The sequence below is a fragment of the Gobio gobio genome, assembly GCF_949357685.1.
Source record: "Gobio gobio genome assembly, chromosome: 17".
In the NCBI taxonomy this organism is placed as follows: Eukaryota; Metazoa; Chordata; class Actinopteri; order Cypriniformes; family Gobionidae; genus Gobio; species Gobio gobio.
In genome coordinates, this window is record NC_137110.1 from 14,940,912 (window position 1) to 14,966,874 (window position 25,963).

General features: G+C 39.2%; 2 protein-coding genes across 3 annotated transcripts in view; both read left to right on the forward strand.

The window, feature by feature from the left end:
* chchd4b (coiled-coil-helix-coiled-coil-helix domain containing 4b) overlaps positions 1-25,963 on the forward strand; it is a 616,826-nt gene that overhangs the window by 283,469 nt on the left and 307,394 nt on the right. The window lies entirely within an intron of this gene.
* Positions 2,197-21,944, forward strand: larp4ab (La ribonucleoprotein 4Ab). 2 transcript variants are annotated; one of them, XM_079840601.1, is made up of 17 exons: positions 2,197-2,451; positions 4,026-4,158; positions 4,863-4,976; positions 5,068-5,158; positions 7,657-7,793; positions 7,875-7,978; positions 8,387-8,497; positions 8,984-9,037; positions 12,803-13,003; positions 14,673-14,776; positions 15,911-15,952; positions 19,803-19,994; positions 20,378-20,426; positions 20,511-20,687; positions 20,794-20,915; positions 21,154-21,331; positions 21,441-21,944. In XM_079840601.1, the coding sequence occupies exons 1-17, from the start codon at positions 2,434-2,436 to the stop codon at positions 21,816-21,818; spliced, it is 2,205 nt and encodes a 734-aa protein (XP_079696727.1). In that variant the 5' UTR covers positions 2,197-2,433; the 3' UTR covers positions 21,819-21,944. The 2 variants fall into 2 exon arrangements, with proteins under 2 accessions (XP_079696727.1, XP_079696728.1); XM_079840602.1 differs by lacking the exon at positions 15,911-15,952.

Sequence of the window (25,963 nt, forward strand, 5' to 3'; positions counted from 1 at the left end):
CCGATTTGGTGAACTGATTCGGTTCACTAAAAAGAACTGGTTCAAAAGAAAGATCGTCTGCGAACCGGACATCACTAATGTGCCAGAGATGGAGCTCAGCAATTGCTAACAAAGTTATTTATAGTAACTACTGAGTTATGAGAGCGCTGTCAGTCAGCGCAAGTTTATTGTGTTTGTATCTGAGAGTTCTGAATAAACACGAGTCCCAGTCACGCCGAGTCCGTCTTCATCATTATTACCAACTTTGTAACACATGCAAAGTACCATTACAGCTGTCGAGATGAACGAGTTAAAAGTAAGTGTTGATAATAGCATTATTCTTAAAATAAAATAAAAGCGTCAGTGACACGCGCGTTGAGTACACAGCGCAAACAAAGACACAACAGCAGTAATCAAATGTAATCCAGTTTATTGTGGGGCTAGGCTGGCTAGCCCGAATATGCTCACGCTTACCCCCCTTCTGCTTAATCTCACGCCGCGTTTGGTGCCTCCGCTGTGGGCCAGATGCAGTACTGGGGGTCGGGGATGTTGAAGGCCACCGGCCAGTGCAGCCCGAGCTTCGGCGTGTGTGAGGCCGATGTTGAGCAGAAACTCATGACTGTATGCACATTTTAGAACCGATAGACGCGACGAGGACGTACAAAAACACTGACTCACAAGATAGAAAACACGAAAACACCGTTCTGTCGGGAGAGAGAGAAGCCGCATTGTGTGCACGAATAATAAATAATTAGCTACACATCAGAAATTACTGATCACAGATCAGAAGGAACTGAAAAAAGACTTCTGTTTTCATTTGTACATCCAAACACTGAGAAACTGCCAGCGTTCACTCGTTCACAACCCATGATCTCTCTAGCGTTTGCATGGGCGTGCCAGATTCTCTGGGCGGAGGAAAGGGAGGTAACCGTTCCTGCTTGAACGTCAAACCAGGAGACTTCAGGATTGGCTCGTCTGGCCTGTCATTTTCTCAAAGGCAGAGAGAAACAGCCAGAACTCGGGTTTACACCGATCAACATTTCTATCCACTTGGGGACAATATTCAGGCTAGGGGAACTCATATTAATGTTGAAAAACCTCATAAAATGAAAATTTCATGCCATGGGACCTTTAAAGAATATCATTGTACTACCCGGTAATGACAGATGTGGACTTGCCAGCAAAATGAAGCTTACATATTCATGTTTTGATTCCAGTTTCTGATTCTAGATTTGCAGAGTCTCTCTCTCTCTCTCTCTCTCTCTCTCTCTCTCTCTCTCTCTCTCTCTCTCTCTCTCTCTCTCTCTCTCTCTCTCTCTCTCTCTCTCTCTCTCTCTCTCTCTCTCTCTCTCTCTTGGAAAATTATGCAGACATCAGTCTAACCTGTGAGAATCCTTTTAAAGCAGTGGTTAATGCTAATTTTGTCTTATTTTAAATATTTTAATAATTTTGAGGCCCCCTTGGAAGTCTTCTGAGGCTCTCTAGTGGGCCCCCTGGTTCAGAACCACTGTTTTTAAAATTGTCTCTGTATGGATACAGGATACAATTTACTTTGGTTTCTGATAGATTAAGATGTCTGGAATTACAGTTTCAGCGGTAGAAAATATTTCTTAAGGGAAACAATGGACTTTACTAAATAATAGGCATTTCATTGTGTAATTAATATTGTTTTGAGCAAAGGGCATAGTACCTGATTTCATTTTTGTGTCTGACTACCATCAAACCAAATTTTTATTGCAGTTCTGGTGACTTTTTATGGGGATCTCAACTTTTGTTAAGTCTCGGTTTTCTGTATTATTGTCTTTAGACTCTTTAACAGTGGTTAAATACGGTGAGATCCAGCCATCAGATTGTCCATGATCTGAATTGGGCGTTCCTAGTACTATTCGATGCCTCATGACATTTGGTAACACACAATACACACATTTCAGCCTTAAAAGCCATTGTATTGCTTCCAAATGTAGTGTCATTTGTAAAGTACTCATATTTTAACTACATTCATTCATTTGTCAGGCCATTACAGCATTTCTCTCAGCTGTCGCCACGTGCTCAGCAGTGATCTTGGTGGCAGAGGTTACAGTTCCGGTAACGTGAACATAAATTTGACAGACGTAAGCCGTGCCCAATCATAGGGAGATTCCGTATGACGTATTTCAGCACGCACCAATCCCGTCACGGTGGGTGGAAGATTTTCAAAATGTGCTGCTGCATGTGATCACAAAGGAGGCGAAGGAAAGACGAGCGCACGGCCAATCAGACTCGCCAGGCGCTGTGTCGATGCTTACGCAGAGCAAAGGGGATTGATGCAGATAGTGGCCGCGAAACTCCTTGGCAGTGAACTTGCACTTTTGTTTCAAACGGAAATAAGTGGAATCAGTTTCTGCATTATTGTGAGCTAGATTAATTCGCCTACAAGGTATCTAGCGAGTGATAACGTTGTCGGGGGAGAAGACCATGCTGTTGTTTGTGGAGGTGAGTTAATGAGGTCATTTTGGCGACCGCGAAGGTTCTTCACAGCCGCGGCATGCATTCAGCTCGATGGCGCCTGCCATGAGTTCAACAAGAGGGCATTATTGTGTTTTTGTAGAGCTGCTGCAGCTATTGTTTGTTTTCTAGTTTAAAAGTGGGTAGTTAGCGACGAGCAAGTTTGGTTGAGCTGCTATGCAATACCTTGTTTATGTGGCCGCAAGCCGAGCGTCGGTTGCGAAAGATCCACGTGCGTGCAACAAATGCTAGCTATTTAGCCAGCCTCTTTTATTCGCGTAAAATGCGTAACTTTCATTGGTAAAATTCACAACTAAAGCAACGACCGCATCAAATACTGAGGGTATTCACGAATTGCATCAGCTTTTAATTTAACCTCTCGTTCAAAAATAACTTTAGCCCATTCAAATCCAATAAAGCGCCAGTCAGGTTAACCAGGCTGCGTTTCAGATGCAGGTTTGTAGCTCTTTGCCCTGAACTCTCGCTCTGGTTTATCGGAGTGCCTAATCAGATTAAACGGGTGAAAGGCCGACTATTTAAAACCTCCTGCCTGTGTGCTTGGAGTATTGCGTCGGGTAAGTAATGGATCTTGTGAGCGAGGTTCAGTAGTAGCTTATGAAGTATGAAATTGTGCACATTTCTGGTTTCAAACTCGTGTGTGTTAATAGTTGGGGCCCTTGTCTGTCCTGTGGTGTCTGTGTGCTCTTCAGACGTCCTTCACCAAGGTTGTGGCTATAACGCAGTTTTATTTGAGATGGCAGATGTTATATTGGATGCAGTGCCAATTGAGACCTTACTGCAAGGTTGGAGCAGTTTTGTAATTTGTTCCTCCGCGTGTCATGTGAAACTTTGATAGCGTCGTATTTGTTAACCTTAAAAGACCCAAGCCCTGACATTAATATTTTCTTTTTTCCCCTTTGGAAGTGATATTAAAAGTCATTACTTTAATCATATTTGGATGGATGTTTGGAAAAACTTTGCAAAATTGCAATGCTGTGATTTCAGAGCTGAAAAAGTCCATCCCTGTTATAATGAAGTATGCAAATACTTTCTTGAAGCCTTCAAAGGGCGTTACGAGGCTTTGGATGCATTTCTACCGCTCACACTCTTTAAACTTTCAAGATCTGTGATATTTCTGCATCTCACTGGCCACCTGTAAAGTGCACATGACGGCATATTTAAAGCCCTACAGTGAAGTTGCATTGACCTTTGAATTAAAGGCCTCCCAGTAAACAAGAGAGCATTTTTCCCCTGCTTTTTTTTTGCATTCACCCTCCCACCTTTGAAACCGGATGGGTAACTATTTGCCTAATACACTGACGTCTTAATTACATGTTGCCAGTTCATTCAACAGTTATTCAACCACAATAGATATCTGTCAGTTTTAGACTCAGTTAAATGTCTAGTAATGTTGTAGTTATGTCTCAATTCTGTTAGTGTTTACTATAGCTACAGTTGCAAAATGGGACCAATTTCTCCTGGTTTTATTCTCCTGTGATCTGAAAATCTGTCTAAGAATTTGTTGGTGAACCTTAACCATTTTTTTTAACCTTGTGTTCAAGGTGACCACCAAGGGGGCCGGTCTGAATCCCAATGCTAAAGTGTGGCAGGAAGTGTCTGCACCAACCGCGCCGGCTCCGGAGGCAGCCACAGAGACGTGCCATTGGCCACAAGCAGAAACTGAGGAGTCAGAGGGTATGTAATATTGATTGGCAGCTCTTAGTGCTGTAAATAATGTGTTAAAATTGACTTTGTTGTTTTCTCAAATTGTTCACCTGGAAATGAAAATTGTCAATATTTACTCTCATAAAACCCCATATTCTTTATTTTCTATGTGAAACAAAAGGATATTTTCTCTACACACCCGATTAAGTGAATATAAATTTAACTTGTTTGTTTGGTGTTGTTGGTTAATGACATGCAGGTAAATTAATTCAATATTTAATCTTGTTAGTTTTATTGATTTGGGTTTATTAGAATCTTTTTTTAATAATTTAATTGACTATTTATCATCTCATGAACACCCTGAAGTTCCTCACAAACCCCCAGGGTTTGGGATTTTGAAACTTAAAGCCCTTAACGGACATGGTGTTAAAGTTTCCTAAAACCCAGTGATGATCAGTATCGCGCTTGGAAGGACCCAGAACCATTCTCACTGTCGAGATCTTTAACCCTAATTTCTCCTCTCACTCACTCTCTCCCTCCCTCCATTCTTTTCTCATTTCTTTCTCTAATTCTCAAACTACATTTCTTGCTCTCTCGCAGTGGATTGGGTCTGCCCTAATGACCGTGAGATTATGAGATCTGAGGGTTGCTTGGCCTATTGCTATTCTTGTATGGTAACACTGATCAGTAAGCTTCCAAACTCATTTACTACTACTGTCGTTCCTCCACTGAAGGTTTCAAGGAGTATGTTGTTGGCTATGGTGACTCTGAGTCAGCCCCTCCTATGGAGAGCAGCATGTTGAATGGCATGGAGTCAGCAGAACTGGCTTACCCACTCTATGAACCAGGTCTGCCACACACACCCACTGTCACACTTTAATTCCGTAAGTGATGCTTAATGGCTGATTGTTAATGGGGACTGTATGTTTTGTTGCTCAGTGGAGGGCGAGACCGTCGAGGAGCAGCCTTTGCTGTCTGAAGAGAGTCTGAAGGAGTCGTTGAAGAAGCAGCTTGAATTTTGCTTCTCAAGGTAACGCCCACTCTACGCCCAGACATGCTTACACCTGCTCCTTTTTTTTTTTTTTTTTTGATAAGAACTTCAGGGATTAATGGAAATTCATAATCACTTGAACAATAAAGCAATGCTTATTCTACTCTTGCTTGAAACAATTCCCATTCAAGTAATTGAATGCAGTGTTGTAATGGATCTATGATTTTGGAACTGATTTCATATAGATTTCATATTCAGCAGTATTGTAATTGTTTGCTAGTCATGTACACACAGTTGCAATCTCTTTATAATTTAATTCAATATGAAAAGAATAGATCACCCAAATATAAAAATGATCATATATTTTAATCACACTGATGCCATTCCAATGCAGTTTGGCCAGTTGATCCCAAAAGTCATTTAGTTTTTGTGTGCCACATGACTGATTGGGAAGTGTGTATTGTATAGGTCACCGTTTACTGATTAGTGAGTTTAACTAGTGTACCTAGATTTTCTTATTGATTTTTAATTTTAAGTTTTGGTTTGAAGTCAACCATATGGATTTTTTTTTATGGCTTATTGGGATATTTATAATAGGATATTTAAAGACTTCTGTCAGTCTGCTCTTAGGTGCTGCCAACATGAATTGGCCATTTACATAATATGTAAATGTTCTGTCCACCACTAGTTTTAACAGCAGAGCTTTTGAGTGTTGAAAGAATATTTTTTTTTATCATGCCCTTTAACTTCTTAACCCGCATTGGATCGTGGGCGGGTCGGAAGTGGGCGTGTGTGTACTTTTATTTACTTTTGTTTTATACAAAATTCAATCAACTATCACAAACCATGCATCATTTGAAAGCTAAAACACTCAAGATTCATGTTTTGAACTTGTTTTTGCAATAAATACCCCATAGAGGAAAAGGTTAAAATTTATGAAACGCTAAAGGACCGGCCATGTAAACATTAGCATAATATTAGCGATACTCATCTTTCATCTCCTGTCGTTCAGATCAGATCGGACGAATCCAATAAACATCCGCATACATCTCTGTGTAAGGGTCCACTCTTCAAAATGCATCCCACTTTTTAATCCAAAACAACGAAAAAATAGGGAAAAAACAAAAAATCCTTCGTTGTTTGCAAGGGAGTTTTGAGTTCGCGTAATCAATCATGTCCATTTTCAATGAAATATCGATTCTAATCCGTGTCTGGCAAACTCCCCCTGCAAGAATAGTCTCTCCCACGTGAAATGGATCAACCCTCGTCTCTCTCCTTCAATCAGAGACTCTCCTGTGATGCATCATATAGAGGAAGCGCCTTACAGGCTTGGTGAGCTGTCAATCATTGTGCCCATGGTTTACGTTGGATAAAGGCACTCTGTGCCCAGCCAATGCCTTTCCAACAAAGGTTTGATTGATGGACTTAGTAACCAATCAAAAGGCATTATCTTGCGCAGTTTACGTAAGTAAGCTTTGGTGAATACTGTTTGTGCACTGGCTGCACGCTCTCTGTGGCACAACTGCAGTGGAGCACGCAGACTCTTACTGACAGTTCTTATTAGCTAAATGAGTTTTTTACACTTTGTAATCTCTGTAAATAGTTGCTTTAGTTTTTCAGTAACTGTTTATCCATTATAATTAGCAGTTTATTGCAGATTTATTTGAATGAAAAACTACTCTTTACAATAGCAAATGTTCTGAAATAAATGGCCTTTTTGAAAGGACGCCTAGACTTTTCTTGACATAAAAGCTCACAGAAGCTACATTACTGGGAGAATCATCCTCATATTTGAATCATGACATGATTAGACATTCAGTTTTATATTTAAGTTATTTTCAGGCTCTTAACATTAAATTATAATATTTTTTTCCCTAAGTGAAAGAAAAAAAAAACTTGAGTCACTTACATGTATATTACTCTGTTCCCATATTACTTTGAGTTATTATGACTCTTGGGTAGCAACATTTCAAGTGTCTAGTTTAAAATAATACATCTTTTGCTGTTGTATAATGACTTGCATTGTTTTAAGCATTCTGCCACAAGTGTTGCATTTAAGACTCAAAAATAAAGTTCAGTTTTTCAAAATGCGTTTCAAGACGTTTCTCGCCCCACATGGGTGTCCACTAATCTTCAGTTAAACTGAAACCAGCCTAATATGACAGGGCTTCTTTAGGAATAATTAGTTGACTAGTTGTTCAGGAAACCTACTGACTAGTCTATTTTGAAAATGAAATCAGTCAAAAGCAACACGGTATGTAGAAATACTTCTACACTCCTGTGGCCAAAACATTTGGTCTGTTTTTCATTTGCATGTGTGAACTTAAGCGAACATGTCGAGTGGTGTGATAATGGGTTTCTATCAATGGAATATGTAAATCATGCAATGGAAGCTTGTTGTTAGCAAAGCTGACATCAAAAACTTCTCACTATATACACGCTTAATCTGTTTTATCAAGTGAAACCCTTAAGTTTTGAGTGCTATAAATATCACTAAGTGTTCAACATCTGTTCATTACATAATTGTTTTCCTACAGGGAGAATCTCTCCAAGGACCTTTACCTGATATCTCAGATGGACAGTGATCAGTTTGTCCCTATTTGGACCATTGCGAGCATGGAGGGGGTCAAACTGCTGACTACTGATATGGACCTGATACTTGAGGTGCTACGAGGTATAAAAAAAAGAGACCTGTCCACAGGAACAGAGTTTGTTGGTTATTCCTTGCATTTAACTGTTTTTCTGTCCTCCTCAGCCTCTCCAATGGTGCAGGTGGATGAGAAGGGTGAGAAGGTACGGCCAAACCACAAGCGATGCATCATCATTCTCAGAGAGGTCCCTGAGACCACGCCTGTCGAGGTGAGATTATGCTGTATGTTAATCTCTTGTGGCTGTATTTGGTAGGTTATTATTACTGTGGTTACCCCAATGATGATCAGTATCGCGCTTGGAAGGATCCAGAACCATTGTTGCTGTTGAGATTTGTAATTTTCTACCTCCTTTATCTATCCAAGCCCCCCCCCCATCTCTCTCTTACTCTCTCTCTCTCTCTCTCTCACACTCTCTCTCTCTCTCTCACACTCTCTCTCTCTCTCTCTCACACTCTCTCTCTCTCTCTCTCTCTCACTCTCACTCTCTCTCAGTACAGTGGATTTTGCCCTAATGACCGTGAGATTATGAGATCTGAGGGATATTTGGCCTTCTGTTTCTCAGTAGTATTCACTCATTCATTTAATTTATTAACTAATGCTTTTGTGTCTCTGTCAGGAGGTGGAGGCACTTTTTAAAAGTGAGAAGTGTCCGCAGGTCATCAGCGTGGAGTTTGCGCACAATAACAACTGGTACATCACATTCCAGTCTGACACTGATGCCCAACAGGTATGTTGACCAACACATTCACAATTGCTGTCTCTATGAACAATTAAAGAAATAAATACAATATTCTTTCATATGTGAGGGTTAATTCAAGATCTTTGCCACCAAATTGAGCTTAGACTCATTTTAATTTATATCATATGTTGCAAGTAAAAGTTTCCCCATAAATGGCTGTGATGCCATTTTTTGTGGTATGGGTTATGACTATGTAATCTGTTGTGTAATTTTCTGTTCGGTATTATAATTAATGAAATATGACAGTAATGAAAACTAAAAAGCAAGTGTTAACGTTGCATCAAAATATATGCTCTATTTGAAAGGCTTAACTGAAGTTATTTTAACATAATCATTTTGGACACATTTGCTGATATGATAAACATTATGGACTTTTGCTCTGCTGTTGCATGGATGAGGCCTAAAGTGTTTTTACATTTTGTCTGCTTATTTAATAAATGCAAACTGTCTTTTTCTGGTCACATTGTTTCACAGGCGTACAGATACTTGCGTGAGGAAGTCAAAACCTTTCAGGGCAAACCAATTATGGTGAGTATCCATTTGTATTGTCATCTTTGTCGTAAGCTGACACTTCAAACACAACCAGTGTCACCTTGACCACCTGCTCTGTGTTTTCTAGTTTGACTAGACTGATTAATGCCAGCATGTGCCCATGCTTGTGTGTTAGTGAACAGATGTGTGAATGTGCACTCAATTTCTGTTCTATAAGTATGGCTGCATTCTCAAGGATTATGTGATAATTAGCAGGACTCTTTGAAGTATGCAACTTTGACCCTTGTTTTGTCAACAAATCAGTAATTAGGTATCTTATCATTATGTAACCAATTGGAAAGACCCCTGTAGACAGTGTATGGGATTATGTAATCCACAGCTATGCTATTTTCATCCTGTTCAAAGTCTGTTTGCATTAATTTGTACAAGACATACATTCTATCTTGTGCTGCCTACATCCTTAAATAGTCAAACAAAAGGCATTTGAATGAGTAATGCATGAGATGTGTCTGTGCTGCTTGAAGGGAATCTGCTCTCAAATGCCCTGCTGAGACACTGGTTCACATTTATAAGTAATTTCTGGGTATTGCATGCACTATTTTAACTGTTTATTGTGTGTGAGGGATTCCTCTGTCGGTCTCCCTCTCAGCACTAAATTCTGCCCTCATGACTGAAATTGAGATATGGCAGATTGACGTGCAGTTACTGATTTGTCATTTATGGCCTCCATTTAGTTTCAAAATTGAGTGCACACATAATCTTCTTGGATGTTCTGGGTCCAGTTGTTCAAAAAGTTTAATCTGGAAATGAATTATCTAGATTTGGAATTCCCATGGTTCGGTGCTCTAAATTGGGTTATACATTTCACAGTGGCTACTAGCTATGTAAAGAATAGTCATTATAGGGTCACAAACGTCCCCTTCCATTTCCCTTAAAAAAATCAGAAAAAAATTAAATGGAAGAATCAGGAATAAAAATTAAATGGGAGAAATTATGTATTTTAATTAGAGGTGCACTAATGTAAAGGCAATTTTTCTCACGATCGGCCGATAATCAGGGCAGCTTATATCCTGTCAATCATAAGAGGACGGAAAAACGCGTTCAGACTGCGTGTGAAGAATCTCTTGTGTTGAATTTAGGGACAATAACAGTAATGAATTAACGGTTAAAAAATAGGGTCAAATAGAGCCTGCTTTAACGTAGCTATGAATCACCCGTAGTTCCAGCCAGGGTTGCCAGTTCTGCAGTTGTTGTTTTTCCCCCACCAAACATTTGTTGCGTGTCTTCCATTAGGGCTGCTCGATTATGGAAAAAATCATAATCATGATTATTTTGGTCAATATTGAAATCACGATTATGTAACACGATTATTTCACATGACTTTGGGAATGTGTTGTATTTATTAAAAATACACCTTTCAACAATTCAATTGAAATTGTAACATTTGTTGTACTTTTTGAACTATTAAAATAAATAATATAACATATATTCAAATCAAAGTATAAAAGTATTCACGTAAAAATGATCTAACATTAGTTTTCAGGTACAGAAATGTATCAAATGTAAAATAACATTGCATATTTGAGTGCATAGATTAAAGATGAATCCTATTAAACTTACAAAAGCTATTCAATCAAGAGCGGTGAGTGATGTCCTTGTCTTTTGTTGTTTGACATTAAACAGACAGCAGGCTACAGCCTCTTTAAGACCTAATGATCGGATATGCGTCGTCTTTCTCGACTGTATAAAGTTCACTTAAGGCATATACAGACTATGTCTGCTAGGATACTCATCAAGATGGACATGTTGACATACGTTTTGTGTGAGTTTGTCCGTTCAAGAGCAAGACTTGAAAGATAATTTGCGCGCTGAGAGACGTGTGCGCGCTCTGAGTGCACAGAGACACATTTTCTCACAGCGCGCGCGGCTTCTCATTCTAAACCTAAACCCTAAAGCACAAAACCTGGGTGATGACGGTGAAAACGACTGGTCATATTCGAAAATATGGCAGCACTCGCATGCATTGAACGACGTTTACACGGCACCCCTGCTCGTCAGTTTTTTTTTTTTTTATTAGATTGTCATAGGTCACTGTGTTTAATTTTCAAGTGGTTAAACAAATTCGTGGTGTTCCCTTGCGTTGCAGCCACTACCATGTAGCAAATCTTGCACGTAGCATATTTCTGCTCGTCGTCTGATTCCTCGAAGCCAAACTGTTCCCAGACAACGGAGTTGGTTTTGCCTTTTTTGCTCACCAAACGCTGCTGTAACTGCCCTCCTTCTGCCATCTTTACTCGCGCCGAGTTTTTAAATTCCAGCGGATGATATGCACACGAGACTCACGACCTGAGAGAGATTTGTGGCTTCGGGAGGGGCGGATGAGCGCGTGCGCGTTTCATTCAGAACGCAAGACAAAATAAGAGTGTTCTTGGAAAACTGAACATGGCAAAATAATCGTTTTTTCTCGATTGTACTATTTTGGTGATCGTTGGGAGGCGAAATCGAAATTCGATTAATTGCACAGCCCTATCTTCCATTCAATAATCGCAAAGAGCTTTGTTACTTGTGATAAGTCGTCTCAGCTTTTAAATTGTTAATGAAATTCAATTTATCATTAAATTCAAACAATAAATGGCATTTTGATGCTCTTAAATGTGGCATGACCGATCGCTGTAGTGCCTCAGATCAAGCAGGAGCGCGAGTCATCTTTTCCACTTTAATTCAAGTTATAACAATTTTGCCATGAAGACGAGCTTTTATGAAAACTACCTTATGTGCAACGGAATTGCATACAAACATTTCAGTTTGAGTGCAATTATTATATCTGAACATAAATGTTGAATATCATGGGTTGTTGTTAAGTTGAACCCTTATAGTAATGGACCAAATGAGAGGGAACCTGTATAGTTTGCAGCAGCATTTGGTGTGTGTGTGTATATATATATATATATATAAATAAATAAATAAATAAATAAATAAATAAATAAATAAATAAATAAATAAATAAATAAATAAATAAATATAAAATAAATAAAATAAATAAATATAAAATAAATAAATATTAAATAAATATTAAATAAATATTAAATAAATATAAAATAAATATTAAATAAATAAATAAATAAATAAATATAAAATAAATAAATAAATAAAGATCGGATATCGGTATCGGCTGAGAAATTGAATATCAGTACATCTCTAATTTGAATAATTTTGCAATCTCTCTGCATTCCCCCAAGAAACTTTGCATTTATTCGCAAAGAACTCAACAGTTTTGAGTGAATTCAAAGTTTCTTAAGGGAATGCAGAACATTTGCGAGAGAATGCTAAAACATTAAAATAAATTTTTCCTCCCATCACCATTTCCTTTTAGTGTTTCCATAGCCCCTCATGTGACCCACAACAAAAATAACTGTTTGCAATATACATGCATTAAGGGATGCAGTTGTTAAACTCTTTCTAACAGGTTCTTTGATTGCGCCGATGTAGTTGGCGCAGTGATTAAAAAATATTTGTTTAATTATTGACAGCGGGTTTTGTGGTGACAATCTGTACTGAAAAGCTTAAAAGGTAGCCTAATATTTAACTTATTATTTTAATAGTTAAACTAATCAAAGGATAAAAGGTTTATTGCATTGCAACTACTGATTTGATCCAGATCTATACCAAGATTTCCAATTTCAAAATTGTTTTTCTTTTCAACAACCCTTTTTGAAGATGTAATCCAATCTGATTACCTTTGAACACTTTTGGCCCAGGTTTTAATACAGGTCTGTCTTTTGTATGTTTTTGTCATGGTAGGCTCGCATCAAGGCCATTAACACGTTCTTTGCTAAGAACGGTTATGGTGCCGTTGACTCTGGCGTGTACTCCACTCCATCACAGTACTCGTCTCCAGTTTACCTGCAGCAGGTGTACCAGCCTCCACAGCAGTACCCTCTCTACAGCCTTCTGCCACAGACATGGACCCCCTCAACCACCCCTTATTTTGAAACGCCACTGGTAAGAAATTAAAAAATATTTGCTTGAAATATTGTGTAGTGTTTTACAGATTAATTAAAGGGATTGTTAACCCAAAAATGAAAATTGTGATTTTACTCACCCTGAACTTGTTCCAAACCTGTATGAATCTCTTTGTTCTGTTGAAGTTATTTTGAAGAATGTCAGCAACTAAACAGTTGATGGGCCCCATTGACTTTCATAGTATGGGGGGAAAATACTATGGAAGTCATTGGGGCCCCATCAACTGTTTGGTTGCCAACATTCTTCAAAATAACTTTTCCCCCCCATATAAGTTGCTCAAGAAACCGTTCTTACCAGGGTTAAAAATGGTTGTGCTGCATTATATTTTGGTAAAAACATGATGCTTTTTTTTTTTTTTTCAAAAGAAAATAATTGACTTTTTTTTGTAACATTCTTTTGTAAAGTCTTGTCCTTTCAATGTAATGCATCCTTGCTGAATAAAAAAAAAAAAAGAACAGAACCCAGCCATTTGATTGGTAGTGTATAGGGATGTACGCAATTTCATAAGTTTAAACGGAAATTTTTCAGCCGCACTTCTCCTGTATGAACATGAGGGGTGGTGAAAATCGCAAGAAAAGGTTGCCGTGTACTGGCAACTATACATTATTTAAGCACATTGATGCGTATGATTTGTTTCCGCTCCAGATATACACTTTGAAAATAAAAATTTAATGTTTTACATCGCAGTAATTTAAACGTAGCCTTTGTTAAAATATAAAGCATGTGAAAAAAAGACTAGTATTTCAAAGTCGACCCGCTGTAGCCGTAATATTTAATTGATTAGTCGAAATAGTCTTGTATATCCCTAGTAGTGTAAATGCGAATTAAAATCGTTTTAATAATAATTATGTATATGAAAGATGATCAGAGCAAATTTGGTTGTTTTGACCCAGTGATGATCAACTAAGCGCATAGAGGGAAGCAGGGAGTGATCAGAAGTTTTGTGGAGGGGTTTTCTGCTTTTATCTCTCTTCTAACTTTCTCTCATCTCTCTCTCTCTCTCTCGCTCTCGCTCTCGCTCTCGCTCTCGCTCTCGCTCTCGCTCTCGCTCTCGCTCTCGCTCTCGCTCTCGCTCTCGCTCTCGCTCTCGCTCTCGCTCTCGCTCTCGCTCTCGCTCTCGCTCTCGCTCTCGCTCTCGCTCTCGCTCTCGCTCTCGCTCTCGCTCTCGCTCTCTCTCTCTCTCTCTCTCTCTCGCTTAAAGTCTGTCACTCCTGTCCCAGTGAGCGTAAAGATTATGAGATCTGAGGGTCACTTGTAGAATGACAACTAAATGACTTTTCGATGGCCAAGCATTGTAGCAAGTCATTTTTCAACAAATTTGAATGTGACTCATCCAATAAGCTACCTTTTTTGTTAAATTTGTATTGTAGTCACGGAGGCTGAAGGTATAAGCTGATGCAGTCTCAGTGGGTCTCTGAGTTTGTAATCAGGTTTGTGATTGCAGGGGAGTTACTGGAGTGCAGTATGAGTCAGTCAGGGCAGGTGACTGCTTTCTAAATGGTTACCATACCAACAGTTGTTTGGTTAATTTAGCATATCACATTAATGTAAAGAGGTGCTTTGGGTATGCGTCACAAAAATATGAATTGAAGATAATTTGTAGCTTGAGGATGTGTGGGTTAATCTCAGCGTTTGTTTCATCTTGCAGGCTCCATTTCCCAACAGCACATTTGTTAATGGCTTTGGCACAGCAGGAAGCTACAAAACTGGCTCGTCTCCAATCAACCTTACACGGAACTACCCCCGCAACCGGTAAGATCCCGAAATCTCCTTGTTGTTTTAAGAACCTCTTTCTTAGTCTATCCCTTTCCTTCTCTGCCAAAAACATAATGGGTTGTTTCTTCTACCATGGGAACTTTATATCCCAGGTTTGGTTTTTAATAAAAACCGACTTGTTTTTATCAAGGTCACATTAAAACCATCTTGTAGACTGCCTTGCCTTGCTACTTCTAGAATATTTTTTATAAAGATTGTTATGCATGTATTCACAGAATCAGACTATTGTAGTAATTGATATTTCAACATGACATCATGACTTTGCGTAAACATACACGCCACTTTCTAAAGTCAAATGGCGTGTTATCTGTACGCATTGAGCTATCCGCGTGTGTGTACGCCGAAACAAACCATCTCCGCGTTTATGACTACGCCGTGTGATTCCGCGTGAATTTAAATGGATTTATAAACATACTAAATTATGTTTTTTGAAAATGTAAAAATGCAGAATGTTTCTTGTGATGGGTAGGTTTAGTGTGTGTGTGTGAGAGAGATGGGTAGGTTTAGAGTAGGCTTGCTACGATAGTCGGTGTTACCGGTGTCCAGACTCAACACCGGTTACATCACTTGCCCACCGTGGCACCGCACACCGTCTTTTTGATTTTTTTATAGTAATAAAATAGAAAATTCAGAGCGGTCGTGTGCATGTTACTTTCGGTTAGATAGAATTAGTGATTTAAAAGCCTCCGGCGGTGATACCGGTATTACCGGTGTTGTCACGCATCAATTAACCGGTGGGAAAATTTCCTCACCATCACATCCCTAGTTTAGAGGTAGGGGCAGTGTAGGGGGATAGAATGAAACAGCGTTGATAAACACGCTAAAAACCGATTATGCGTCTTGATAGCACGCCAAAATGGCATAGCGAATTGGCGTGTCATACATGCGCCATTTCATGAGATCAGTCTGGATATTTGTGGGAATTATTTATACACAACTTACAATTATCCCTCATTTATTGTGCTTTTTTAATTAAATTGGCTGTAGTTTTTGTTCAAGTGTGTAAATTGATGTTTAACTACATTGATTCCCTTGTCATGTGCAGAAAGTGAGGCAAAGCTCTGTTTGAGGCACTGGAGTCAGACTGTCTTTGTTACTTTTACTTTCTAGACTTCCACTTTATTCCAGAAAGAATGTAATCAATGCCTTCAGGTAATTCGATCTGCTTTTACTGAAGCGTTTCTTCATCTTAAAGGGTTAGTTCATCCAAAAATGAGAAATTCTGTCGTTTAATTACTCACCCTCATGATGTTACTCACCCGTAAGACCTTCGTTCATCTTCAGAACACAAATGAAGATATTTTTTATTTTTATTTTAGCTCTCAGACCCCTCCATAGACAGCAATATAATTAACACTTTCAAGGCCATGGAAGGTAGTAAAAACATCGTTAAAATAGTGGTTCCAGTGGTTCAACCTTAAATTTTATGAAGCGACGAGAATACTTTTTGTACGCAAAACACAAACAAAAATAATGCCTTTTATTTATAATTTCTTCTAGCCTGTGTCAGACTTTTACACTATTGACATAGTGTATGGGCATGCGACGTGGTGCTCGCATGAACAGCGTCGGCCAATGGTAAGCCGGCATTCTGGAAAGAGTCTGACACAGGCTAGAAGAAATGGTTGAATATGTCTTTACTACCTTTCTGGGCCTTGAAAGTGGTAATTATATTGCTGTCTATGGAGGGGTCAGAGAACTCTCGTATTTCATCAAAAATATCTTAATTTGTGTTCCGAAGATGAACAAAGGTCTTACAGGTTTGGAACGACATGAGGGTGAGTAATTAATGACTTTTCATTTTGGGGTCATCTAACCCTTTAAATCATTATCTAATGCACGTTCATCTTAGTGCTGTTCAACCATGAGTAAGCTCCATAATGAAAGACCATCATGACTCAGCTAAAAGCTGCATCTTGATGCATGTTGGCTTTCACAGTGAATGCATATCAGTGCATTGTCACCAGATCTGTCATGTAACCCTGTCCTTGCATGTATCTGTTGCTCTGCGTGTATGAGAATTTCCTGACGGTGTCTTGAAGGACATGCATTATAAATAAAATCTGCATAGGTGTTGAATGAGGACAATTAGCCAATAGCCTATATAGTGCCAATATATGCTAAATACAATTTAATGGCAAATGTATTATTGGCTGAAATGTAGAACTACTATATGCTTGGGTTAGGTACAATGTACTTATTGTGTTCATGTTTTACAAGACACTTTGCTGCTATTGAGGTGTTATGTGTGTAAGGTTAGGGAAAGGTTTAGTGGTATGGTTAGGTTTAAGAGTGAGTTAAGATGTAGGGGTGAAATTAATCATAGTTGATCTGTAGTTCGTATGGACCAGGTTCGGCACTAGGGATGAAACGGTATGGAAATTTCACATCACGATTATAGTGACCCAAGTTATCACGGTTATCAATATTATCACGGTTTTCTTCAAATGAGATGAAATTGTTCAAAAAGAACAGATGCACACACTTAAAACATTTGAACAAGTTTTATATTTGAAAATCAACAAACAACAAATAAATCAAGCAGCTCTATGCACTTTTTTTAAGATGGATTCTATTCTGTGGGATTTCCTTCCTTGTAATGGCAGTCGTCAATAGCAACGCATAAAAAATAATAATTTGGTGTAAATATAATATCTAATATTATCTCTGAGAATATTGCTTGAATATATTTACAGTGTTCTATCAGCTATGACACATTTAAATCTAGCATATTTTGTGTATGAGCCCAAAAAGCATCCTAGTGAAATAATGAATATCCATATTTTCATATGATTTGAGTTTATTTTATTAAATATCAAAACTTGAAACCTAGATGAACACTTAACAGCTGGTTTTGACTGCAAGTCATTTTTTTCTATTGCTATAGAAGTTAGAAACGTGCAGTATGTAACTTTAGAGACGGTCCCTAAATTTGCGACTTTAGAACGTCAAGCCAGCGTTATGCCAGTCATATCAGATGTGCAGTGGTTCTGCTGTGTTTGTTTGAAACTATTTTCGCTGCTGAAATAGAATAAAAACAGCCAACCACTGTATGATGAATGAATCCCCTGCATAAGTCGCACGTTTTCAGTGAGTGAGAGCCCGCTCAGCCTCTGACAAAAACTCCGGCTAATCTGAACGCCTCTGATTATTAGAAACACGTGTGGTTAGTTATAATGCGCAACGCGATTATAACAGATGGCTTTTTAGAAGACTATAATAATTTCAACTGCCAAAGAGGCTAGTGTGAGTGGTAGTAATACCAGACATAGTTTTGGTATTGAGGTCAAAGTCCACTTGCCTTGCGTTCGCAGATTTGAAGTGTTTCCCCCATTACAGCTACTTTCTTCTGGCACGTTCTGCAGACCGGGTGACCATCTTAGATTAAGTTTCCCTCAGGACTTTTGTAAAAGCCAAAATGTGACCACACCTCAGATTTGGTCCTTTTAGAAGGCTGAACAATCCCCTGAGTGCTGTCACTGCCTTCTGCCATTTCTTTTCATTCAAAAAACACTGCTGCGCCTGTCCCAGACTGACACTGACTGGACAGGATTTACAGCGCGTTTTCAAAAACGTGATAATCACGAGCGGTTTTAATGATAATTAATTTTTAAACGATATTACTAACCGTCAGTACATTTTATCTTGGTTTATCGTGAAACCGGTAATCGCTCCATCCCTATTCGGCACGCATGTGATTCGTGGATTAATTGCAAAGATTAACCATCATAGTGACCGTTTATAATTTGGCATGTTTTGTCTTGCCAATTTACACAGTCAAGGGATTTTTATATCAATCCAGTGCAAGAAGCAAAAGATTACTATTCAGTACTCGCTAAAACGAAACTGATTTCTCTTGCGCATCATCTTGTGCTTGGATTTCTCTTGCGCATCATCTTGTGCTTGGAACTGATTTCTCTTGCGCATCATCTTGTGCTTGGATTTCTCTTGCGCATCATCTTGTGCTTGAATCTTGTTCTTAATGAAAGTAAATAGTTGAGAAAAATCAGATGTGTATCATTAAATTGCATCTGTGCATTCAATATTAGTTACAGCAGCCTATAAATGCGTTGTCAGCCTTGCTCAAACTGCTGAAATTTGCTGAAATCAAAACAGTGAATAGATGAGCGCCAGCCAATGAGATTGTCGTTTGCGCATTTGTCCCGCCCACTACCGCATATCATCTGCTGCTTCTTAAAAGCTGAATAATTCCAAAAGAACCCCATTGTTTTTTGACAGGAAAATACAAAAAAGAATATAGTTTACATGTAGCGTGTTGATTCTGCGTGGTATGTACGATTGTGTGTGAGAGGGAGAGAGAGAGAAACACTGCTCTCTCAAAGGCGAGTTGTGTGCCTTCACACTAGAGTTTATGGTACGTCAAATACACGTACGCTGTGCATCTGTTGAGCTGAACTGAAATAGACACAGCAAAACTTATGCTAAACTTATTCTTAGCCTCTTAAACACACACTGGCGAGCATTTATTAGCCATTGGCTAATGATAGATGTTTAGTTGCCCAGAGTAAAGATTTACTGGCATTGTAGAGGGTTGCTCCTGCTGCAAATCTGCAGATTGTACTGTATGAGGCAGAGCAGACGTTTTCAGTGTAATTGTAGTGTCTGTCCAATTGAGCTGAATGGTTTTTATTTCTATATTAAAAAAATGCAAAATGGCAGTTAGGGCGGTGCTGTGGTGTGCCGAACCCTGTGTAGTACCGGTAATTGACTACTGCAGCAAGCACAAAAATAAATGAAAATGGTGTCACTTCAGGAATTTCTCAGCAAAAGACATTTTTCTTTTTGTCACTACATCTCTCATGCATAACATCTTCATTTGTGATGCTTGTTTTACACTGTGAGAGATACCACCCTTAAAGCCCAGCTGGAAAAACTCTGTTCTACAGATGTTTACTCAGCTTTGCTCTGGCTTTTGAGCCTTGGTTATAAGTTACATGTTATCGCTTCTGAGAAATCACTGAATTTTCTGTGTTCTGTGCAGGAACCATGTAAAGCCACAACCTCGTGCTGATGTGAGTCAGCTGACAGAGACTTCGTCCGGAACCGGTAGTCCTCAGCCCCCGTGCACCCCCACTTCAGACACCACTGCCTCCACCCTCACCCAGCTCTCTGAACCACCGGTTTCCCCCAGAGAGAACCACCACTCTGAACTCGGCATCAGCAGCCGGGCCAGGTCAGTAGACACAAATTATACAGGTAAAAGAAAAATGCTGCTACATACCTAAGTATGTAACTAGGTAATGTTAAGTGCTAAGTAATGTAACTGTATAAGCAGCAGATTTGGTTGTTTTGACCCAGTGATGATCAACCAAGCGCATAGAGGGAAATAGGGAGTGATGGGATGGCTTTAGGAGTTCTTTATTTTCTCTCTGATCACTTCTACTCTTCTCCTTTCATTTCTTCCTTTATCTCTCTCGGTCTTTCTCCTCAAAGTCTCTGTCACTCCTGTCCCAGTGAGCGGTAAGATTATGAGATCTGAGGGTCATATGTCAAGTGCGTTCTCTGAATGGTGACAGGTTTAATGAGCGTATTTAACGACATATGTGGTGTGTCCAGGAGAGGAAGCTATCGTGGCATGAGGAGGAGAAGAGAAGATGAAAGGACGGTAAGTCAAAAAATTGTATCGCATGGTTCTTTGAAATGGTCTTTTTTGTTGTTGTCTCGTTTCATTCAATTTCATTTTATACAGAGGCAGAATCCTGAATCAGAGGTGAAAGCTCCGCCTCCAAAGTTTGACCTCGCAACCACTAACTTCCCGCCTTTGCCAGGAGGTGTGCCAAGTTGTCCACCAGGTGTGACCATTCAAACGGAGCCGGTGTTGGAGAATCGCATGGCAGATGTAGTTAAGGGCATCAGCAGGGACAAGGTAGTAAGAACTGCTTCCTGTGCCTGTGTATTCTCAATTACATTTGTTTTGCTTTTTCACAGAGAATCTGATATCACTCAAGTTGCAATTTTTCTGTGTGCTTTAGCCTGAAACGAAGCAAGATGTCACTCAAGAGTCCAGAACATGTCATGTCGAAGCCCATTCGACCGTACTCTCCACTCCAGCGCCAAAGCTTCCCGCCACAAAACAGGACACACCTACCACTAGGTACACACACACATGCATGTAGGATAGGATTCTATGCTCTGAAGAATTTAACACATTAAGCATCATAAAGTACTAATGAACCATTACTTTTACAGCATTTATTAATCTAGGTTTTAAATTATAAATATACAATTATTAAACCATTATAACAAATTATTCTTAATTAAATATTACCATTAAGTTTGTTTGAATAGAAGCAGGTTGATTCAAAACTGGAACTCCACATTTCTCTGTACAGTGCGTCACATCAAGTGAAGAAACCAGAGAAGGAGGTTCAGACCTCTGACACGCCTCCAGAGCCTGCATTAGGGACCACACACCACGACCAGCCCATTTCCGCCCCCAAACCTTTGTGCAGCCAATCAGCTTTAAGCACTGCATCTACTCCACCTCTCCCATCAAGTACAACTGTGCAGGTAAACGGCTTAATTTGCTATATTATGAATGCTCCTGGTGCTTATTCACATATGAAAGTAAAAAAAGAGATTTCTGTTAACATTTAAGGATTTATTTGACTACCCTCAGGAGCCTCGGAAGCTGAGCTATGCGGAGGTGTGTCAGAGGCCTCCCAAAGACCCTCCCCCTACACCAGTAGCCCCACCCAGCCCCAGTCCCACCCCATCTCCCACCACAAACCAACCACTACGTGAACTTCGGGTCAACAAAGCAGAAGGCCCAGCTTCATCCCGCTGCAGCCCCGGTGATAAAATGGAGAAAGGAAGCGAGAGTCGGACGTCCAGAGAGCAGACTGGCTACCAACGTGGTAACGGCCCCAGAGGGTCAGGCTTTAAGCTCAGAGAGCAACAGAGACGGCCTCCACAAGGTCGACGCTCCTCTCCACAGTCGGGGTACAACAGACGCATTGGAAAAGAACAAAACATCCCACCCAGATCGCCAAAGTAATGCCTTGTATGCCCACAACACATGCACACTCTCGTGTATACTTAGATACACATCTTATTCACAAAGCAAGAGTATATAAATCTATATATATATATATCTATATAAATCTACATATGAACTGGACTGTCGCACTGTGGTGCTGAAGAATCCTCTGCCTCCCGAATGACTTGATATCTGGGAAGTTGATTCTTAAAAGTACAGAAGAAAACTAGGAATTTAAGGAAGATGGAAAAACCTCTTACACTTGAAAGAAGAAATGGAGACCATGCTTCCTGTGTTGTCTGTGATTTTCAGTGATCAGTTAGCTTGTCAATGAGTTTATTATAATTGGAGTGTTTAAGGTCATGGCACTAGTGTACAATGTTGTACATTTAAAAAAAAATATTTTTTTATAATTATCTATAGTACTTTTATCTAGTACTGCTGGTGAGAAATCAAGCTAGCACATGTTGTTTGTATGCAACGGATCACACAAAGACAGCATGACACCGCCTCCACTGGTCCATAAGTCACCTATGTGTGTTTGTGCACTACTTCCTATGTTTGCATCAGTCCTAAAAGGGGACTTCAGATGTGATGCTCTCCCAAATAATTCTGTAATTGACAGAATTATTTGTGATTCATAGTTGTTGGTCGTTTAATTTATTGGAAACATGCGCAAGATTAAAGGGGTCATATGATGGTTCTAAAAAGAACATTTTGTGTATTTGGTTTAATACAATGTGTTCACGCGGTTTTCGGTTAAAAAGTAAGTATTTTACACATACTGTACATTATTGTTGCTCCTCTATGCCCCTCCTTTCTGAAACGCGTCGATTTTTTTTTTACAAAGATCATCGTTCTGAAAAACGGGGTGTTCTGATTGGCCAGTGATCCAGTGCAGTACATCAGCTCCCAAAGCAATATTGAATGATGATAATGTTGGTCCTACCTTATCAATTCGAGCCCGAATCTGATCCGATCAATGTCGCCAGCGCGACTGGACCGCAAAGTATCGTATTGGTAAGTTTGCGTTTGTTATTGTAGAAACGACAAAGGGGTTGAAACAGTCCTCCGACAAATGTGCAGCACACAGTCGAATATTTGGGTTGTACTGTCCTGGAACAGTGTTGTAAATAAAGCTTAACCGCTGTTCTAATTGTCCCCTCTTTTGGGAGGCCAAACACAGTAGTTTGGCTTTCGCAAAGAAAAACACAGCGTCTCCACAACATGGCGACGGCAGTGACAACAATACTACAGCGAGAATAAAAGTTACGACTTCTTTCGGTGTTATGAAACTCTGTCCCCACAGACTGACGTAGATTTGTGGGGGTGTGTTTGAACGAAGTGTTTTAGGATGGTGTGGCTGAGCCTTACCTTTTACAAAGAATATCTCTTTGGGTTTGAGACTTTGTGACACTGCAGATCTTATACATGCACAAACGGCTATCATCACTAAAGAGAAAAGAAAACAAGAAATCGCATCATATGACCCCTTTAAACATTACAGATATCGCTAAAAAGGGTTCCCACTGGCTTGGAAAAAATCAGAAATGAATACAATGACTAGGGCAATTATCAGTTATTTCTACAGCTAGAAATTAATATGAGTCTAATCTCTTTAAGATGATTTCTAAAAATCCTTATGTAGTCATTAAAAACGTCTGGAAAAGTCGAGGACTTTTTTTTTTTTTTTTTTTTTTTTTTTTTTTTTGGTTGAACGTGTGGGAACCCCGTCGATATGTGGCATGATGTGCGCAAGGTCCGCCATGTAGTTTCAAACAGAACTCTCAAGCAGGTATTAAGGGTTTGGCCTGTTTCAGAAAGCTCAAAGCACTTCGTGACCGAATTAGAATTTAATCATGAGGTGCTTATTGATTCCCACCACTGGTCTAAGACTGGAAGACAAGTGTTTGTGTGAATGCTGTTCAGACAAAGAAATGGGAATGTGTAGGTTTCAAGGACACGTTGAGACTGAACAAGAATGACGAATGGATGGAATAGTACTAGACATCCATAGAAAAAAAAATCTAGACAAATATAATACCGGTGTATATTTAAGGTGATTGAGTTGGTGTGTCGTGCTGTGTAATGTCGTACGGTGTCATCTGTTATTTGTATGGTGTCTTTGAATGCCGGGTCTGTCAGTAACGGGAAGATCAAACTACTTTGATGCTGAAAGACTGAATGGAAATCATTTGTGTAAATGAGCTAAGCCACTGTTTGTCTTCCTTTTCCTTTGGAGTGAAAGTCTTGTTTAGTGTTTCTAGCGATCAGTACCGTCAGCCTTTGACTGACTTTCTGTTTTCCGTCTGCTGTAGATGCTGGTGACAATAATCAGGTTGGATTTGATATGCTCTGAGTTAGTGCTGCTTCGGAATTGCTGTTCATGTCCTAGTCTGTGATTTTTTTATTGAGTCTTTCTGTGTTTTAATGATGACCTGTATGTGATGCTTGCGTTTATGCCTATACATTTCAGGTGTGATTGCATAAAATATACCTGCTACAGCGCTCAATTTACTCGTCATCCCATCTCATGTCGACTTTTGGTAAAAGAGAGGGAACTCAGGACCTCGGAGGAAATTGGTGATGTGTATAACTGCTAATTTTTGTCCAATACTTGTTATTACAGGATTTTTTTTTTTAATCGTAGCCTTTTGAATTCAGTAATCAAATTAAACTGTTTAGGGGTCTTAAGTTTCAGTTAATAATGTATATTTGAATGTCTAAAAAAGTGTTGTATGTTTAATCAATGACACTGCAATGCATGATTCTCTCCTCAATTGGTTTTCCTCCCATCTTTGTCTCATTCACATGTATGGATGGATGGGTTGTGCACAGATCAAGACCAAAGTCAAATCAGCAGAGAGACAATCTCAGGAAGTGCTGTTTAAATGCAGTAGCTCCTCCCTCACTCTCTTATTCTGCCATAGGCAGGGCCACTGTATGAGTGCGATATTGTAATCATGATTGTTGATTTAGTGAGTTGAACTATGTATGAAAATTGTGTGTGTGGAACCTTATGAAGGTGTCCTAATGAATAATTTCTCAAAATCCCCAACTTTTTATTTGACCGTTTTAGAAGAAACATTGGAGGGAAATTTCATGCATTAGTTTTGTTTTAACTTATTTCGTTTTAAATTCTGTTTTCTCTGTTTAACTTTCATTGTGGCCATCTTGCCCAAACATATGCTTGTTAGTTTGAGATGTTTTCAGATTTTTATTTTCTATGTTTGGCAATATTATCTTTGGGCGCAAATAATGTAGAGATTGTGCCACTAAAATTAGAAAAATCAGTGGACCTGGTTTTATTTTTTATATTCTTTTAACTGAATTAATAGATTTGATTCATAACTGGTTGGTGAAATAAATAATTACGTTTTGTTTCTAATCTTATATCCCGTGTAGGCTGTAAGCTTTTTAGACACCATGAAATGGCGCCGGTTACAAGTAGCAAGTCTTTAGCCAAAAAAAGTATTCCTTTTTTTTTTTTATTTTATAGGGGGATAGGCTTTGTCCTGGGAGAGAGGCATAGCAACTGCTGAGTGAAGTGTTTTGGATGATATTGTAGATGTTCAATGAAAATGCATAAGGAAATGGAAGAAAAAAAATAAATGATAAAAGGATTTTAATCTGTGTTTGACTGTTTTTGAGCACCCTAGTTGAAAGTATGCCCTAGTAATTATTTATACAATGCATCTGGAAAATATTCACAGCACTTCACTTGTTCCACATTTTGATGTTCCATCGTTTTTCCAAAATTGATTAAATTCATAATTTTCCTCAGTTCAACAAACAGTACCCCATAATGACAACGTGAAAGTTTGTTTGAAATCTTTGAAAATGTATTCAAATGAAAAAATCACATGCATAAATCACTGATCATCCTTGAGATGTTTCTACGACTTGGAGTCCACCTGTGGTAAATTCAGTTGGTTGGACATGATTTGGAAAGGCACACGCATGTCTATATAAGGTCCCACAGTTAACAGTGCCAGACAGAGCACAAACCAAGCCATGAAGTCCAAAGATTCGTCTGTAGACCTCTGAGACAGGATTGTATCGAGGCACAGTTCTGAGGAAGGGGGGTGTGTATCTGAGGAAGGTCCCAATGAGCACAGTGGCCTCCATTATCTGTAAATGGAAGAAGTTTGAAACAACCAGGA

Coding starts and splice junctions, on each gene's coding strand:
- larp4ab (XM_079840601.1), top strand. Junction 7,794..7,874: donor GATACTTGAGGTGCTACGAG/GTATAAAAAAAA, acceptor TGTCCTCCTCAG/CCTCTCCAATGGTGCAGGTG. Junction 19,995..20,377: donor GGCATCAGCAGCCGGGCCAG/GTCAGTAGACAC, acceptor TGGTGTGTCCAG/GAGAGGAAGCTATCGTGGCA.